The sequence below is a fragment of the Dreissena polymorpha genome, chromosome 1 (assembly GCF_020536995.1).
Source record: "Dreissena polymorpha isolate Duluth1 chromosome 1, UMN_Dpol_1.0, whole genome shotgun sequence".
Lineage (NCBI taxonomy): Eukaryota > Metazoa > Mollusca > Bivalvia > Myida > Dreissenidae > Dreissena > Dreissena polymorpha.
In genome coordinates, this window is record NC_068355.1 from 130,099,722 (window position 1) to 130,121,279 (window position 21,558).

General features: G+C 35.5%; 1 protein-coding gene across 1 annotated transcript in view; it reads left to right on the forward strand.

Annotated features, from left to right (window-relative positions):
• Window positions 1–2,017: 2,017 nt before the first annotated feature.
• LOC127849897 (uncharacterized) overlaps window positions 2,018–21,558 on the forward strand; it is a 41,276-nt gene continuing 21,735 nt past the window's right edge. Inside the window, exons 1-3 of the mRNA XM_052382652.1 lie at window positions 2,018–2,201; window positions 2,756–2,855; window positions 3,973–4,092. Of these exons, the coding sequence (XP_052238612.1) occupies window positions 2,018–2,201; window positions 2,756–2,855; window positions 3,973–4,092 (404 nt within the window). The remainder of the gene's footprint in view (window positions 2,202–2,755; window positions 2,856–3,972; window positions 4,093–21,558) is intronic.

A 21,558-nucleotide genomic window follows, 5' to 3' on the forward strand; every position in this document is an offset into this window, starting at 1 on the left:
AATATCCTGATGAATTACATGATCTTCATAATGACTATCCACTAGCCCCTGAAAATATACCTGAGGGATCAAAAGTTAAAAAGCTTATTCCAAACTTGAACAACAAAACCAAGTATGTAGTACATTATGAAAACTTGCAGCAGTACGAAAAGCTAAGGCTCAGAGTTACCAACATTCATAGAGGAATTAAGTTTGATGAAAGCCCTTGGTTGAAAACATATATCGACTCGAACACTGAATTGCGAACAGCTGCAACTAACAACTTTGAAAAGACTTCTTCAAGTTGATGAACAACAGTGTGTTTGGAAAAACAATGGAGAACATCGAGAATCGTGTTGATATCCGATTGGTTAATAATCATACACAAGCGGAAAAGCTCGCTGCAAAGGTTAATTATAAACGCTGTACTATATGTGATGAAAATTTAACAGCTATACATATGAGAAGAACCAAATTATGTTATAACAAACCCATTTATCTTGGAATGTCTATTCTAGACTTAAGCAAGACAATAATGTACGAGTTCCACTATAACTACATCAAAGCTAAATATGGAAAAAGGGCAAAGCTATTGTTTACGGACACAGACAGTCTTGTCTACTAAATTAAAACTAAAGATTTTTATGCAGACATTTCAAACGATGTTGAAAGACTGTTTGATACGAGTGAGTATCCAAAAGATCACCCCTCCGGAAATAAAACTGGTGTAAACAAAAAGGTTCTCGGAATGTTCAAAGATGAGGCAGCTGGAAAACAAATAGAGGATTTTGTAGGACTCCGAGCTAAACTGTATTCGTGTAAAATGTATGAATGGAAGGAAAACACAAAGTGTAAGGGGGTAAAAAAGAGCGTTGTCGAAAACACCATTACACACAACGATTATAAGAACGCGCTGTTTTCTCGCCAAGAATTGCTAAGGCCAATGAACGTTATCAGATCATACGCGCATGAAATGTATACTGTAACGGTTAACAAAGTAGCTCTAAGCGCAAATGATGATAAACGTATTATACAAAAAGCCAGTATTCACACACTTGCTTATGGAAATAAACTCCTAAGAAAAAAATAAAACATTTTTAGCACTATATAAAATGAGTTTTAATACCGAAAATTATATAAATGTTGAAGGCGTTGTATTACCAAACGAACCTCTATCCAATTTTCAGTTGATAGATGATGCTAAAAAGTTAAAAATTATAAACTTTAGGCGTTTCTATGTTCGCGATGAACTTCCGAAAAGCCATAAAAAGGTAGAATGTGGAATTCTACATTTATGCGACTCGCGAGGAAATGGTACACACTGGACTGCTTGGATCAAAAACGGTTATGAAAAACTGTACTTTGACAGTTATGGGTTAGCACCGCCAGTTGAACTCGTTAGCTATATAAGGAATCCTGTGTATTATAATAGCGAAAGAGTACAGACGGATGGTGAGGTGTTTTGCGGACACCTGTGTCTTTACATTCTTAAACAATGTGAGAGCGTTAGTTTTCAAAATGTAATAAACTCATTGTATTAAAAAAAATGTGTATATAAAAATGTCTGTAAACATATTTGGCAAAACAAACGTCAGATCGTCGCAAAGAGTGATTTCAGGAGGTGTAACATTATCACAAGCCATTAATACGTTCTTGAGACGAGATGGTAAAAGTGCAGCTGCTGAAAATATTAATATGGATTCTCACAATCGAATCAATGTATTGGATCCTGCTAATGCTCAAGACGCTGCAACAAAAAATTATGTTGATAATCGAACAGTTTCAAAGTCTGGAGATACTATGACTGGTGATTTAAACATGGGTGGTAGGATGGTTAAAGGATTACCTGTTCATTATCCTACATTGTACAGTGGAAATGAAGCATCCAGTTGGTCACAAATTACTAGTTTAGTGAATGAAGCAACTACTAATAGGGCCTGTAAGTCACGTCATGTAACCTACGAGAAATTACGAGACACTTCACTTCCGGGGACAAACAACTGTCATGTTACGGCCATATTATCGTTACTTAACTAGAATGGCGCTTTCAATAATTTATTGGGCTAAATATGTTGACAGCCATAGTACATTAAGTAGAAAAAGCGAAGCTTCCGTCGAAAGTGGACGCGTTTTACGATTTGTTATCGATGAACTGAGGGTTGTTACAGCTTGTGTACAGGCATCAATGAAGAACACTTCGTATAAAGTACAGGTATATTTTCTTTCATCATTGAAGTTTAAATGTTGAAATATATCGGATAACGATTTAAAGCATTGTTTAACAACCCGTTTTTCATTAAATTGCATCACAATCGACCTTTATCTTAACTAAAGATGATTATTATTTATAACCCACATGCTTTCGGATATCAAAATAATCGAATATATATTTTAATGTACAAGGATTAAAGCGATCTTTTCACGTTTTGGTAAATTGAAATCATTGAAAAAAGTTGTTTCAGATTCGCAACTTTTCGTTTTATTTATAATATTTGTGAGGAAACATTCATACTGAACATTTCCCATGGTCCAATATAGCCATTATATGCATCTTTTGACGATTTAAAAACCTGAAAAGTATAAAGCGTTGCAACGCGAAACGATTGAATAATTTGGAGAGTTCGGTTGGTGTCGTTTAATTTTGTAAAACTACAAAGATTGCTTATATAAAGTATAAAATACGCGTTTCATGTATACTTGTCAGGATGGCCAAGCGGTCTAATTTGCTTTAAATCCAGAACTTTCCAGAACTCTGGGGGTCACTGGTTCGAGCCCTGCTGCGGTCAGGAAGATAATGGCCTTGTACAGTCGACCTCTTGCGAGTGTCCCATGGGGCAATACAAATGCCATCATGTAGCAGCAGCACTATTGTTTGGGTAAATTTGAAAAATAAGTTTTAATTTATCTTTTGGGATGCAGTCTTGCGCGTACCATTACCAAAGCATACCAGTGCATTACTGTAGTGAACCATTCAATGGATGTGTTTATACAGTAAGGTTCTCACTTTAATTCTTGATTAGGTGATGTAAACTTCTTAACAGCATTGAAAATGTGTAAATTTATAGCTGTTTATGTCAATATGTAGGATATATACAGTCCATATTTGATACATTATTCGATTCAAACAGAATATAAATCAATGTTTTTTATATTAAAAATGAGTTTTTGTTCTTAATTATAATTGTATATAATTAGAATATATTAAGTAAACAAGACACCAAGAACAAATTTATTTAAAATCTACAGCGCATTATATAAAACAAAATGTACCACAGATTGAGATACTTACAAATTATTATTAGGTTCATTAATTATTATTATTATTATAACACTATAGGATGGTAAGCTTCAGTCTGCTTAGAGGTACACTTTAGCCTGGTACGCTTCGGGAATGGTACGCTTAAGCCGACATTTTATCTTTTTGCTTTGTTACTTATTGATATTCTAATTGATGCCTTTTGTGTGACATATATTTCATTACAAATTTTATATGAAATAATGAACTTCTTTGAGTTTCTGTATGTTTTAACAAGTATGATTTGGCAACATTTACCAACAATTCACAATATATAATACCTGTTTCCAGCATATAACAAGCCTTTATGAATAAGGTTTTATTCCACTTGCATTTCAGAATTATTACAAGTACAAAATAAATAATGCTCTTGAATTGTTCAAGCAAGCAGGTGTTTTATCACTCTCTACTTTATCACATTTACAGTAAATAGCCTATAACATGCATTTATAAAATCAGATAAAAATGTTATCTAGCCTGCCTATTAAAATTTATTAAATTGACTAACCATAATTATATGTCACTTGGCTGGGTAGTGAGGCCAGCGATTAACATGATTACTGTGCGAGTTCTCTCATTGCCATTAATGGCTACAATAATTATACAATCAGTTAATATTATTGTTTTACCTGGACATCTTAATCCTATATATATATTGTTTTATTTATTATATCAGATTTGTTGGTATACTTATTAAGGTATAAGAGAGCAAGCAAAACTGATTTAAAGTGCAGTTGGCTAAAACGTCCCATGTCTGCTCCACCAAAGTCTACAGTGACCATGAGTGAACTTTATCCTGAAAAGCAAACCGGATACAGGTTTGTTGATATTCCCATGAATGTTATATTAATTGACACACTTCATTAAATTAAATTGTTTAATGACATAATCGCACAATAAAGTACTAGTACTATACTAAAATATGACCATACTGAATATTTATTTGTATACCCTTTTGAGACCCTATGACAGAATATCTGATCATAATATGAAATGTTATGATTTAAAAATTAAATATTATGGCATTATCTCCATTACCGGATCCCCCTTTTTGTAATGAAAAGAAAACATTAAAAAAACATTTGAACAATTTTCATTTAGAGCACTTAAGCGGAGTGTTACTGCTGAGGCCAGGTCCTTTTTATATAACGAACTTGGAAAGCTATGGCGTTTTACAGGTTGCCAAACTGTTCCAGTTCATTGTTCATGAATTACATTATTCTAGCCGTTTCATTGTTTATATGGGATAATGGATTCATACATGTATGTTACAAAAGTACTTCGAGAGTTTAAAAGTTAAAGAAACTTTACAAATGTTTTCATTGGCATGTTACTTTTGGCACAGTGTTGACAAAAATTCTATGTTACCATTATTAAGTATGAATCTATGATCCCATATTTGTTAGATTTTTTTTGTTGAAGTGTTTTATTTATGTTCTTTCTATTGTTATTTTTTATGTAAGACCTCCTATTTTTTAACAAGATGATGAAATCTCACCAATGCTATCAGTTGATAGAATTTTAGCAATGATATTATTTTTTAGTGCAAACCTCTGTTGCAAATCATTGTAACATTGATTTTATGTATTTGAATATGTGAAATGGTTAATATGTAAGACAGTCAATGGCATGTGTATACATATACAATATTTGATTATTTTATGCTCTGTTCAAAACAGTCATTCCCTTAATGTATACAACACATAATAACTTATGTGTGTGTTTTATGTGCTAATTGTTACAGTGCCCCAGATAAAATGCGTATCTGCGTCTTTCACCCTATTAAAATATTAAAAAACATAAAGAAATACATTATAATGCGTATTGAAAACGCAACCAATTTGACATTTACGCAAACTCTTCAAATTTAATGCGCACAATACAATAGCTTGATTAAAAATGCTTTGCTCATTTTAGGTATTTCCACTTTGGAATAATAATTGTAACGCGGCGACAGTTTACTTCAGCAAGCGCCTGGATGACAGAGCAGGAAAACAGTCAAAGTTATTCAAACGCTCAGCGGACTAGATTTCATAGTTAAATAAAGCGTCTGACCAAATTATTTACGACGACATATATGCGTTTTAAATTTGACTTAATCTGTCGATGATTGTCCATGTATTTGTAAAGCCTCTGTACTTACAGTTTCTAATACGATGCTAAATAAAAATGCCTAAAAGAGGTCGAAAGCCGTCCGCAATTGTTGCGCCAAAATATCAGTCTATATGTTTGACAGTTACAAAGATGTCAGTTAACATTAGTTTTTTTTTAAGTTTATATTATGGACAGTTTCAAGGATTAAAGATGTTATGAAACAACACTTTATTAAAGTTAATTATAATAGTTTACAGTTTTATTGAATCAATACAAGTGTGCAGCTTCAACGGAAGTAAAGCAGCAATGATTTTAAGGTATGCAATTTTATAACTCATTTCACCCTATTTCAAGAATGAAATCACCCTATTTTTAAAATCAATGGGTGAAAACCCTATTTCCCAAATAATTATCTGGGGCACTGTTGTTATTATATATTATATATTTATATAAGCAATAGTTATTGTTAATGTTTCATTATCTGCTCTCTGAGTTGACATTGACACTTGAGTCTGTGTGACATTTATCCTTCAATGCAATGAGTTTAGTATAAACATCGGATAAATGGAGAATGGGAAAAGGGGTTGCGCTGGTAAACAAAGGAATGCTGACAATTGGGATGTGTTGTGTAATTCATAAAAGTAAGTTTTATTGTATTATTTTGTAGCTTTACATTGGATACTGTCGGAGGAGCCAGCATCTCAGGCAGCGCCAGTGCCATTGGTTGAAGACTTGTTGCAGGGCCCTGAATACCTGTCAGAATCACAGCCACATACATTGTTATTGGGTAAAATAGTGCGGAATACAGAAGAAATAAAATTAACTGCATCTGTGACTAGTGGCCAGAGGGAAAATGCATTGTGGGCTGCAGTAAGAAAGCTCAGATTTACTGCCTCCAACTTCGTGGTGCTTGAGGTTCACAAGACAACAACATAGTTGAAATATTTTGTTTGACAAATTCCTATATTGTGACGGAATATGGTTTAAAATATCATAGTTCTTTATCCTTTCATTGGCTCGTTCTACATGGATTCTGCTCCTTCCTATCTTAAAGCAAAGTTCAGCCTCCTTCTTTGTAAAATGACCTTTATTTGAAAGAACTGTTGGGATGTTTAACGAGACACCAGATTGAAGTTTATCAAAAATATTAAAACCTTTATCTGCTAAAATCATATCACCTGGCTGTAGCTGGTCTAAAACTTTACAGTGTTCTACAATAGCTGAATCTGATGTAGAGCCAGGATAAAGACCAGAACAATATACTAAAGATGCATTTGGTGCCACACAAGTAACCGCTTTAGCAGTATGTCTGCTTTTGTCATTACTGTAGGAAAGAGCTTGAGAGTTCATATCAGATGGGACATCTTGTATTATTTCTGTTGCATCAATTGCTATCCTTGCAGAACTAAAATCCTTAAAAGATTTTGGCATAGACCCTTTACATTTCAGTTGACTTGGTATTCCAACACTCTGTAGAACTCCTTCAAATAAAATTTCATGTAACATACAGATGAAGGTATTAATGATAATTGAAACAGTGCCCCTGCTAGTATTGAACCGAACTGCCATATCCAAGTCCTTACAGTTAAGCCGCAGCTTCGTCAATTTCATGAGGAGTTGGTCCTCAATCGTAAAACATGACACTGTCCAGCCACTGCCAGAATAGTAATTAGAGGGTGACAACCTGTTGACCATGTTGAACACTTGAAAGACATCTGGTGGAAATGATGTATACAACAGCATCTACAATAATGTAAATCGGTTTATATTATATGTTGAAGCAGGTTAACACTCGCAGGGATGGAAACTAACATTTTACAATTGGTTGCCCACACGGGCAACCATCTTTACTATTTTGGTTGCTCGGCTGAAGACTAACGAGCCCAGTATAGTTTAGTTTAAACCTATTTATTTTAGCTCGATTGCATAGAAAGTAATTCCTACTTATTTGAAATGCTCTCGAGTCCGTTTCCTGTGCCTAGAACCAGTACTTGGTGTTTATATGGGAGATCGAAAGAACGCTCCCACAGCGGGGATCGAACCCGTGACCTCCCGGTCGCAAGGCGGACACCATATCCATTACACCACGGCGAGCCCAGTATAATGTACATGTAGTGTCATATGTATCTAATACTTCCTTTAAATAAAGATAAATGAACAAAATTGCTTACATTACACACATTTTGTGTGTAATGTCTTAATAGGATTCTGAGTTGAAAAATTTCTTGGCCTTTATGAATAAATATTATTACAATTATCAATCAACAGTCGCTAATTTTATTGAAATGTTAAATTGAACTTGATTGTTTCGAGCTTAAAAAAGCTAGTTGCCCGGCTGGACTACCAACGTTTGAATTTAAGTTTCCCAGGCTAAAATCTACTTGCCCCGGGGTCCCGGGCAACCACTAATTTCCATCCCAGACTCTACAGAGGGGTGATACAAACCACTTTGTCAACTACACTATAATTATATACTATTGCCTTTTAAACTTAAACTTTTCTAATATGACATAAAGTATAGCGTTTGCTTTTGCAAAACCACCATAACATATTTCTTGTTTGATTTTAATCAAATAGACACAAGGAATAAAATAAAGGATTTTTTAATAACTATCTATGATAGGGCACCTTAAACTGGAAGCCAGCATTATTTTTTTATTTTGGTTCACATACCTTGTCTGTATCATTTATAATATCCTTTATGGAGAATCCACTTTTCTGCATTTTAAGCGCTCTGAGCTCGTTTTCCAGTTCACGAATGTTCTTTTTCAATTCTTGAACTGAAACACAAATCAAGAAAATTGTATTAGATCCTTTAAAAAAAAGCATACAAAAAGTACAACTATGGTAAATCGTATTTTATTGATAAGGTACACTTTTTTCCATGTTCATGTTAATTTACTAAAGGCAGAAAGATTTATTTTAAATGGGCCCCAATCTCCGAGGTCAAGGTCGCCACGACAAAAATAGATTGAATTTGACAGGGGGAAAACTAGGAAAAATCAGTAACAATGCACATTTTGAATTGTCTCCCTTTATCAGACTTTTTTTCCAAATTGAAAACCTGGTTTTGTGACAATTGTGTCCCTTGTTATTCTTAGACTGATTTTGCGGTGTGTTGAGTGAGCAGTATGAAACATGTGGTTTCCAGTCAATACCTCTAGTTTTTATCAGCCAGACTTGATGAAACTTTGGAAATCGCATTTGGGTACACGTGACATGTAAAATTGACCAGTTATTTTTGTTTAGCAAGTCTGTAAATAAAAATATTTAGGAGTCATAGTTCTCTACTTTTGGGATGTCCTGATGTGTAAATTATTGACCATTAATAGTTCAATTAGTTTGAGAAGTGTTGACATTTAAATATTGACAAGAACAGAATGAACAGTTTTCTTCTTGGGGAAAGTCTTGACTTCTTAATGTTGAACAGCAATGGATCTTGTGTCTATGATAGTCTTGACTTCGTACCAGTATCAAATGACTTACATGTAGGGTAACTCAGTTATGGATCTTGTGTATATGCTAGTCTTGACTTTGTACTAGTATCAGATGACTTCCAGATATGGGTTGCTTGTTTTGTCAAAAGTTATAAAGTTGTTCAAAATTAAAATCGTTGTTTAAATGTACAACGCGATAACTTTCTTTTTTAAACTTGTATAAAACATTACCATTAAGGCTGGAATCTATAAAGCTTGTTCATATTGTGATGACTTTGGACTGTGACAACCGTACAAATGATTATCAAATCCATGTGAGTATGAAAATAAACCATGGTTATACGTGACCAATGATTTACTGATATATCGGCAGATACAGTACTCTCTTAGGAACTGTTAAGTAATGACTACTTATTAAATGAAAAACTGTTATATATTTACACCATTTATTGTTATATATCCATAATATTTGTAAGTTACAGCTTTAAAAGAATGGTGCATGTGTACATGTGAGTTTAATACAAATACATGCTTGTGGTATGAATCTGTTAAATGTGATTGCACGAGATGTTTTGATGGAATATTAGTATTGCAATATGGCAGTTTAGATCATTTTAAGATATTTTTTAATAAAGCATGATTTTGAAATGTGTGCTATACATTATTAATACAAAACCATTAAATAAAATGTTCTTATTTTAGTTTTACTTTTCACACATGTATATTAAAAGAATGTACTTTTTTATATGACGTTATAGGTGCTCCTTATTGTGATTTGAGCTAGTAAATTGCTGATATATTTATCAATGTGTCTTTTGAAACTTCCACAATGTTTGCTCATGACCGTTCCCTTTCCATCCATATCATTAACATTTATTTTGAAATTGACATTGAATAAGCAAAGGGTATCCAGCACTGTGTTTTTTAAGCACAGATTATTGTTTAATGATGTTTTTCTTTAATTAAGTAATTTAACCAAACTTATCATTAGCTACTAAATGTTACATAAATTGATTCACGTTATGAGACAACTGGGCTTCATGCATGTTCGTACAGTGTTTTCCCAGATTAGCCTGTGCAATCTGCACGGGCTTATCAGGGACAACACTCTCCGCTTTTGTTGTATTTAAAATGAAGTATCTTCTAAACGAAAAGACAATCTAGGCGGAAAGTATCGTCCCTTATTAGCCTGTTCGATCTGCACAGGTTAATCTGTGACAACACTTTAGGCACATGAATTTAGTCGTGTTTTTTCGTTCCTAGATTTCTCAAAGATGATGCAGGACGCTGCTTGTACGCAACACAAGACTTCCAGAATCTTGCCTGCACTCATGTTGTTAATTTGTTCCCATTAGTTGATATTTTAACGCACATATATTTGATGATCCTGAAACACTGTCCAATATCAGCAGGAAGTATTAAGAATTGCTTAAGGATTTAGTTTTTATAGCAACGTGTATGCAAGTCAAAGAAAAAAAGGTACATAAAGCCTGGGAAAATAGCTCACACCTTCTGAACAAAAAGGTAAAAGTGCGCTTTTGACCGCGCCGAACCCACACCGGATTAGCGGGGAGGGGGGGGGGGGGGGGGGTTAAAGTTGCTCGCAAACTAGACCCTAGCCAAATTTTGGCTAAATGAATTCCTCTTCCGATGATATATAACTTGTATGGGTGTAGAGAACGGTTTTATCGCATTACGGCCCGCGCCCTTTACATAGGGGATGGGGGGGGGCGCAATCTGGCACCGTTTATTTACATTGTAAAAGAGTTTAACTGGAGAATTTCGATGGTATAATGACGTCATTTCGTCACACTAATGACGTCATTTTTTGCTTTGAAATGTATTGAGGCACGACACGGAGAAACTTCGAGAAAGGGTAACTTTTCAGCGAAAGGGAAACAGCTGTTAATTATTTTCTTGAAAAATGGGCATAAAAGAAACAGAAAATGTGTTATATTTCACTGTTTAAAACAGTGAAAATTAACATTGAAAATTATCGATAATTTTCACTGTTTACTGTGAAATGACGCCATTTTTTGACGAAATGATGTCATTATCCCAGCGAAATTCTTTAGTTAAACTCTTTGTAGATTTATATAAACGGCGAAAAAAAGCATAAAATAAAAAGAAAATTTGTTGGATTTGGTGGGATATCGATTTTAATTCACTCGTGATCATAGAAAAAATATATTTTCACTCGTGGCTGCGCCACCAGTGAAAACATTATTTTATATGATCACTCGTGAATTAAAATCGATAATCCACCGAATACAACAAATATCCTCTATGTGTTCTAGATACTGAAATAAAGTAAACATTACATTAACAACACTCTTGATTAATAACTGTATATTTTAAGTCGTTTTTAAAGAATAATTAGTGATATAGATGACATCCCATTATTGCAACAATAGTCATACTAAAAATCTAAATAATATTTATTGCAACAATGGTCATACTAAAAATCTAAATAATATTTATTGCAACAATGGTCATACTAAAACTCTTAATAATATTTATTGTAACAATGGTCATACTAAAAATCTAAAAAATATCATATTATTGCAGCCATTGCCATAACGCAAATCTAAATAATACCTGATTATTTCAGCAATCGCCACATTAATTTGACAAATGGTAATCTAGATTATAACTAATTACTACGGCAGTGGTCATTACTAATAAATTGAAAAAAAGGAAGATATGATGTTCTGTAGATTTAAATAATAATATAGATGATACGGAGATACGCAATCGCTGCAGAAGTGTTCATAATAGATAAAAAAAAGTAACCTATATGATATCCTTTAATTAAAGAAGTATTAATTATAATAATGATTAAGATAATACGCTATTACTGCAGAACTGGTCATTGTTGATAGCTGGTAATCTAACCCATCTCCCATTACTGCTGGAGTCGTATTAATCTAGAGAATATTCTATTGATACAGCGGTGGTAATAATGTATTTATGGAAATCTCGATGACGTCCCATTACTGCTTGAGTGGCCATACCTGATAAATGGCAATGGGAATAATATCCAATTACTAAATCAGTGGCGAAAAATGGAAAAAATGGTAATCTGGATGAAATCCCATTTCTTCATCAGTGGTCATGATGGGTAAATGGTAATTAAGATGCCAAATTACTACAGCAGTAATCTAAATGGATAAATAATGATCTAGATAATATCCAAGATTATGAAAAAACAATGGATTGCATCTCAATTGTTTGAATTTACTATTTTTAAAGAAATATTACATGTAAATGCATTTATTATCATTCGCACGAAAAACTATAACCGGAAAGAGCGAATAATATCCGGTGATTGGCGATTCTGGTGAATCTTATTTTTTTTTAAATGTACACGCATTGATAGTAAGACATTTTTGAATATAACAATACTATACAATTTCGTCGATTCAGTTTTTAACAAAATGACCAATAAGGCAAGATTCTGTTGGCATTAGACGACAAACGAAGAGTCGCGTGCACTCAGCGGAGAGCTCCTGCTATTGTCTTGTTAACAATATAATACAGAACAAATAGACAACTTCGGCACACATGTGTTGTGGGGCCCTCATTGTCTGCGACACACAACTTCGGCACACATGTTTTGTGGGGAACTCATTGTCTGCGACACACAACTTCGGCACACATGTGTTGTGGGGCCCTCATTGTCTGCGACACACAACTTCGGCACACATGTGTTGTGGGGACCTCATTGTCTGCGACACACAACTTCGGCACACATGTGTTGTGGGGCCCTCATTGTCTGCGACACACAACTTCGGCACACATGTGTTGTGGGGCCCTCATTGTCTGCGACACACAACTTCGGCACACATGTGTTGTAGGGGCCCTCATTGTCTGCGACACACAACTTCGGCACACACGTGTTGTGGGGCCCTCATATAGACAACTTCGGCACACATGTGTTGTGGGGACCTCATTGTCTGCGACACACAACTTCGGCACACATGTGTTGTAGGGGCCCTCATTGTCTGCGACACACAACTTCGGCACACATGTGTTGTGGGGACCTCATTGTCTGCGACACAAACAGTTCTAAGAAAACTTATAAGCAAATTGTAAAATGACAATGTGTGTGGGTTTTTTTAAATTCAACGTGTGTATTCAAACTCAGCACAGACATAAATGTGAGGTCCAAACATGTAATCGATATGAAAACAAAGCAACAAACGCGAACGTGACCCTTTAAGTTCGAAACTTGATGGCGTGAAAGACGGCACGAAAAACCAATCTTCATGAAACAGACGTTCTCTGATCAGATTTACGGCATTTACTTAGCAAACAGATCATGCATTGAATCTGTTTCAGTATAAATAATATGTCATGATATCATAATACTAGTGTAAATATTGATTTTTTAATATTGAAATGCTGTAAGCTTGCCTAGTTATCCAAAACGTGTTCAGGATTTCCAATATAACGTTTATCTAATAAGTTTCGGACTAAATATTCCGGAAATTGCTTTGCAACTTTGTTGATTCTCGAAAGGAAACAAATACAATAGGCCTGTAGTGTTATTGCTACGAACTGTTCCAGGGCGGAAAATACAGCTAATGGCAATTTGTATTCTAGCGTCGGACGTGTTTCAAATGTTTGAAGAAGATGACGTCTTATCTACGTCATATCGCATGCGGATATTGGCATACACTTTTGCATTGCTTGGATTTTATTTTATCTTGTGAACTATACTTTAGTAATTATTATTGCTTGCATTATTAAAGCACTACTTTCTTAAATAGCTACACATAGCTTATATACTTTTTCGACAGTATTGTTTCATGATTGAAGAAAAATAGTACATGAAATAATAAATTAATTGGCTTTGTGTAATTAAGTGGACAACAATTGCGTTTTAACAGTGTTAATTCTGTGAAAGAATACACATTTTTTAATCAAATAATAGTTTGAAAAGGATATTGCGTATATCTCTAACAGTTATTTGTTTTCTTAGTCAAAGCGATGCGTATGTTGAAACTCATGTTACTGTTAGCTTCTATAGCAGGTAAGATTTGGTATTATTACCGTTACTAAAACAAGTATATCATGTAATGGACCTTTATTACGTACACGTTTAACAGGTATATAAAATAAAATGGGCCTTTTTATTCCTATGCATGTTTTACCCAATGCGTATCATTTTAGCCAGTTCGATTGTTAAATGGGATCGAATCTCTGCGCATGCGAACGGTCACGAAGAATGAGCTCGATCCGTCAAAACAAATTTGGTTCTTTTAATAATACATTTCCTGAATATGGCGTACTGCATTGATTGAAAAAGCCACCACTAACGACGAACAACTTTCACTGATGCATAATTTCAGTATTCTTCGTCCAGCCGACAAACCAGTCCTACGTGAACTGTGGCGGCCACATCTTCATTTTACCAGGCTTAAAGTCATCTCCAAATGAAGCAGAATCCAAATGCCGAAATTTTGGTTTGCACTTGGCCACGTTTCTGGACAAGGACGTCGTTGAAATTAGACAGGCGTTGATTAGCTGTGGTGAACTAGGACTCCTTACACGCGGCGAAATGTACCTGATTGCGCGTAAGTCGAATTGCGATTTATTAGTTCCCTTCTCTTTTAGCGTTTGTTTGTCAGTGATTTCGTTTCATAATCTGGTGCTAAGATTATGATAAAAAGGTTTTTAAATCTAATTCTTTTTTACTAACCCGACATTTCCTTTACATTATTTTGTTTCTAGCACGAGAAAAAGACAATTGCACTTATTTGAAAGAAAGTAATGACGAAGGCAGTCTCGTTCAACAAGGCTTCGAAATATCAGACAACTGCTCTACGGATTCTTTTCTTATTTGTGACGCTAAACACATGTCGCCCGGTAGGTTATTTGTATATCATCATCATCATCATCATCATCATCATCATCATCATCATCATCATCATCATCATCATCATCATCATCATCATCATCATCATCATCATCATCATCATCATCATGCATCATCATCATTATCATAATTATCTTCTTCATCATCATACTCTTCATAATTATGAATATCCCCCTCCTGATCCTCTTCTTCCTCCTCATCGTCATTATAATATAATTATAAAAAAATGGGGTTAGTGTATACAAAAAGCTGTTACTTTGCGCCGTTACCATAATCATCATGTAACACTCGTTTTATTCGGCGTCTTTAAATATCAGGTTTCGAGGAATGGTTTCAAACAGAAAATCAAGACGAGAGTACATGTATGTTTCGCGTCTCACAAGAACAGACGAACTGCACAGAATGTCTCAGTAAATGCCAGAAAGTCAGTCTTGGAAAACTTGCGTCCTTTAGCGACTCAATAATAGAGGCTATTTTGCGAACTAATGCTACATTCTTGACTAGTGTGGGGTTGCAGATGTGGATGAAGTCTTCCAATGATTCGTGTATCCTTGTCAATGGTACATTCTATGCCTTGATCGATACTTCTGCGAAAGATTTGGAACTTCCTGGTCGTTGTGTCTGTCAAAAGTTAATTCCAAAATCTTTACTGATGCAAGGTAATACACATTACACTAAGTATTTAATTGTATATTCAGTCTTATTTATATGTCAAGTAGTCAGTGTGAATTGCAATTTCTGTATTAGTACATTACAGATACTCGTTAAATTATCTCCAAATTCAGTACTAACATGGGGAGTTGGCTGTTTTTCAGGCACAATTTATTATGTATTGTGTATTTATTTTTGTTTTGTTTCGTATCGTATTGTATTATATTTATAATTTATATTCGCAGCAATATTTTTTAAATGATTCATTGATTATAGACATCTAGAATAAATATTTTATTTTACATTTAAAAATCGAAATGGACTATGAGAAACAACTCATTATTTTCAAAGTTTAAAAAGACAAAATACTTCAAATATTTCATAGCGTTTTAAGATTCTGGGACTCGTTACCTAAATTTTGTATATCCAGTTTACGTTTAACCCACTTTGACATGAATATAACTTAATACTTAATATGAGTTTTTGTTGTTTTTTATTGTGCTGTTTTGCACTATTTTGGCAATTGGTCACTTTAATTGCCTTAAATAAAATACCAATAATTGTATATAATAAGAATGCAATACTTTAATAGCAGCTGGAGTTTCACTTCTTTATATTATACATCAAGCACTATGGGTTCATAACATGAGTTATGTTTAAATTATACCTAAGCTATCAACACATTAACAAAGCGATGTGCGTTAATCTTAATTGACATAACATATTTAAAATGTTTACGGCCGTCAGCTTTATTAATTTTAATTTATGTGATCACCTCTATCGAATAGGTAGCTTCTGCATAAACCATGACACTTACCATGACGCCCAGAATATGAATTACATTTTTCAGTGTTGCTCTGTTATAAAATCTGATGAACAACTTATCATCAAACACTATGAACATAGTCATCACTCAGAGCACATTTTGAACATAGTCATCACTCAGAGCACACTTTGAACATAGTCATCACTCAGAGCACACTTTGAACATAGTCATCACTCAGAGCACACTTTGAACATAGTCATCACTCAGAGCACACATTGAACATAGTCATCACTCAGAGCACACTTTGAACATAGTCATCACTCAGAGCACACTTTGAACATAGTCATCACTCAGAGCACACATTGAACATAGTCATCACTCAGAGCACACTTTGAACATAGTCATCACTCAGAGCACACTTTGAACATAGTCATCACTCAGAGCACACTTTGAACATAGTCATCACTCAGAGCACACATTGAACATAGTCATCACTCAGAGCACACATTGAACATTGTCATCACTCAGAGCACACTTTGAACATAGTCATCACTCAGAGCACACATTGAACATAGTCATCACTCAGAGCACACTTTGAACATAGTCATCACTCAGAGCACACATTGAACATAGTCATCACTCAGAGCACACTTTGAACATAGTCATCACTCAGAGCACACATTGAACATTGTCATCACTCAGAGCACACTTTGAACATAGTCATCACTCAGAGCACACATTGAACATAGTCATCACTCAGAGCACACTTTGAACATAGTCATCACTCAGAGCACACATTGAACATAGTCATCACTCAGAGCACACTTTGAACATAGTCATCACTCAGAGCACACATTGAACATAGTCATCACTCAGAGCACACTTTGAACATAGTCATCACTCAGAGCACACATTGAACATAGTCATCACTCAGAGCACACATTGAACATAGTCATCACTCAGAGCACACTTTGAACATAGTCATCACTCACAGCACACATTGAACATAGTCATCACTCAGAGCACACATTGAACATAGTCATCACTCAGAGCACACTTTGAACATAGTCATCACTCAGAGCACACATTGAACATAGTCATCACTCAGAGCACACTTTGAACATAGTCATCACTCAGAGCACACATTGAACATAGTCATCACTCAGAGCACACTTTGAACATAGTCATCACTCAGAGCACACATTGAACATAGTCATCACTCAGAGCACACATTGAACATAGTCATCACTCAGAGCACACATTGAACATAGTCATCACTCAGAGCACACTTTGAACATAGTCATCACTCAGAGCACACATTGAACATAGTCATCACTCAGAGCACACTTTGAACATAGTCATCACTCAGAGCACACTTTGAACATAGTCATCACTCAGAGCACACATTGAACATAGTCATCACTCAGAGCACACTTCTACACAATATAATAAACCTTTCATTTTTTATGTTTGGATTTCTAATTTATCCATACACGAGGCAGAATAATCCACCTATTGTGGCCGTTTTATTTATTGTATGTATTATTATTTTATTTATTTATTGGAAATTAAAGGGGCCTTTTCACAGATTTTGGCATGTATTGAAGTTTGTCATTAAATACTTTATATTGATAAATGGTTACACTGGGTCCTAAAATCTCCAGTAAAAAAAACAATAATACAATTAAAGAATTTCAACAAAAAGTAAACCTCACTGGGGCTCGAACCACTGAACCCAGAGCCATGGAGCAAAGTATACCGCTCTATCCACTAGACCATCCGCTCTCATACTATGTCGAATGTATTTTATACTTTATATATGCACTCCTCGTAGTATCAAAAAATACAACGACAACAACAGAATTCTCCAAATCATTCAATCGTTTCGCGTTGCAACGTTTTATTATTTTCAGGTTTTTAAATCGTCAAAAGATGCACATAACGGATATTTCAGAGCATGGTAAATATTCAGTATTACTGTTTCCTCACAAAAATCATTACTTCAAGGAAAATTTGCGAATCTGAAACAATTTTTTTTAAATTATGTCAATTAACCAAAGCGTGAAAAGGCCCCTCTAATAAAAGGCGTGAAACAGCTGCATAAATATTTCATAATGTGATGTTTAACCTGCATAACAACAACAACAGCAACAGGTCATGTACACCTGCATATACAATATAAGGGAATTAGACAATTACATATATTATTTGAAAGAACTTTTACTTCATTATGTCTGTCGTTTTGCAGGTCGAGAGACGTCTAACGCAGTTACGACGCATGCTTCTCACACAACTAATAAACTGACAACTGATCAGGTGACAACTGATAAGCCGCAAACCGATAAGCTTTCAACAAATAAGATAACAGCCGATGAGCTTAGCACCGATAATGCGAAAACATATACGAAAAACACTGACCAGGTGACAACGGGTAAGCTAACAACCGAAAAGCTGACAACGGATAAGGTGACAACGGATACAGTGACAACGGATATGGTGATAACGGATAAGCTAACAACCGATAAACTGACAACAGATAATCTGACAACTGATCAGGTGACAACGGATAAGCTGATAACGGATAATCTGATAACGGATAAGCTTACAACCGATACAGTGGCAACTGATAAGCTGACAACAGATAAGCCGACAACATATAAGTTGACAATAGATAAGCTGACAACCGATAAGCTAACAACCGATAAGGTGACAAGTGATAAGCTGACAACTGATCAGGTGACAACGGACATGCTGACAACCGAAAATCTAACAACTGATAAGCTGACAACCGAAAAGGTGACAACAGGTAATCTGACAACGGTTAAGCTAACAACCGATAAGCTTACAACAGATAATCTGACAACAGATAAGCTTACAACAGATACGCTGACAACAGATAAGCTGACAACAGATAATATGACAAATGATCAGATGACAACGGATAAGCTAACAACCGATAAGCTGACAACAGATAAGCTAACAACTGATAAGGTGACAACAGATAAGCCGACAACGGATAAGCTGACAAGTGATCAAGTGACAACGGATAAGCTGACAACGGATAAGCTTACAACCGATACAGTGGCAACCGATAAGCTAACAACCGATAAGGTGACAACGGATAAGCTGATAACGGATAGGCCGACAACAAATAAGCTAACAACCGATAAGCTGACAACTGATGAGGTGACAACAGATAAGCTAACAACCGATAAGCTGACAACTGATCAGGTGACAACAGATAAGCTAACAACTGATAAGCTTACAACCGATACAGTGGCAACGGATAAGCTGACAACATATAAGCTGACTTCATATAAGCTGACAACAGATAAGCTGACTACATTACAGCTGACAACAGATAAAGTTACAACGGATAAGCTGACAACTTATCAGGTGTCAACAGATAAGCTGACAACGGATAAGCTTACAACCGATACAGTGGCAATAGATAAGCAGACAACTGATCAGATGACAACGGATAAGCTGACAACGGATAAGCTAACAACCGATAAGCTGACAATTGATAAGCTAACAACTGATAAGCTTACAAAAGATACGCTTACAACCGATAAGATGAAAAGTGATAATCTGACAACAGATGCGCTTACGACAGAAAACCTTTTAACCGATAAGTTGACAAGCGTTAAACTGACAACTGATACGCTAAATTGGCTGACAATGGATTTGTACGAATATCTGGTGCCAAAGGATCGGTTAAATTACAGCTCAGCTATTTTGTTTTGCCGCGATTTTAATGCTACACTTATGACTTTCACAAGCATGTTAAGGTATTTTCAAATGATTGAGCTACTTGCTCTCGCCAAGGATCGATTTTGGATAAACGGTGAGAGTTTTTGTTCAATGTTATAGCACGCTTAAAGGCAAATAACGTATTTTCAATTTCACTGGAATATATATTTGGCTATTGCATTTTACTATTACATAATTAGAAAAGTTGTCTTTGCAATTGGTAGATAGCCGTGAGTAATATACACATATTAAAGTTCGTTAAATTTTGTGGAATTGGATGCATATTATTAATATTTAAAGACTACCTAAATGGCTGTTAATGACTTAGGGACTTTTCTGAACCTTTTGTTGGGTGATCAAATGTATTAAAACTGTGCGTTTTGTAACGCCAACTGTCCAAAACTTACCAGGAAGCAAACTTAATAAGGTATTTATTAATAAATACAATGTGTACATAAACCGACATTTTAATCTGTCTTCATAAACTATGAAAACGAATAACTTGAATTACGGAAATCACGGATCGTTTCATTAGGTTGGTATTATGTTGACATAATAATCTTTCACTTCCCCTTTTCCAAACTAATTGGCCGCACGTTTTACGTACAGATCAGAATACCTCTTCCACCCAGTGCCTCACCATGGATACGGACCAACGTCATCTCGGAACGTCTGATTGTCTGGTGGAATTCCCGTTTGTCTGCTCCAGATTCATATACCACGACAATATTTCACAAGTACGTGCCCATTGTGTGCGTCTGGTCATTTGACGCGCTGTCTTGAATCTTACTTTTTAAGCCAGCGGTACATAAATATGTTCAATTTATTATTTAGCAGAAAGTGTTCCTACTGGTACGCATTTCTTATCGGCTATTTTACTTTTTCTTCAATTTTAGCCTCGCTCTGGGAAAGGGGCTGAATTTATGTGTGTGAAAGTGTCGTACCAGATTAGCCTTTGCACTCCGCACAGGCTAATCAGGGACGACACTTTCCGCTTTTACTTTATTTTTCGTTTAAGTCTCTTTTTAGCAAAAATCCAGTTGATACGGAAAGTGTCGTCTCTGCAGTGTGCACAGGCTAATCTCGGACGATACATTCCACGCATGTATTAAACCCCGTTCCTGCAGTCTGCACAGGCTAGTCTCGGACGATACATTACGCGCATGTATTTAGCCCCGTCCCTGCAGTCTGCACAGGCTAGTCTCGGACGATACATTACGCGCATGTTTTAAGCCCCGTTCCTGCAGTCTGCACAGGCTAGTCTCGGACGATACATTACGCGCATGTATTAAGCCTCTTTTTCGCAATGCGGGGATCAAATTCAAACGCGTACATAAAACCCCACGTCGTGTTTCTATCGAACTAGGTCCTGTCGGATCCTTCATTCGTGAAAATGATCAAAGATATGACAGTTGAGAAGAAGGCTACTTCCAAGGCTGCCAGGATGCTGACAAGCGCACGGGACAATCGACTCGTTGCTAAAACTTGCGGTGGATTTGCAATTGCTTTGGTGTCCGGAGTTTTTGTATTCTTGGTGTTCAGCGATATATCCATGGCTGTTTCAAAATGTGTGCAAGTGTTAAGATCACTTTTTCGGTGATGCGCACATTGCCTCTGTAGCGAATGAGCAGGGGTTTCTTTGAAATTATCGATAGGTATGCACACGTTTAAATGTCCGTGTTTCGTCCCATGCACTGTGTAA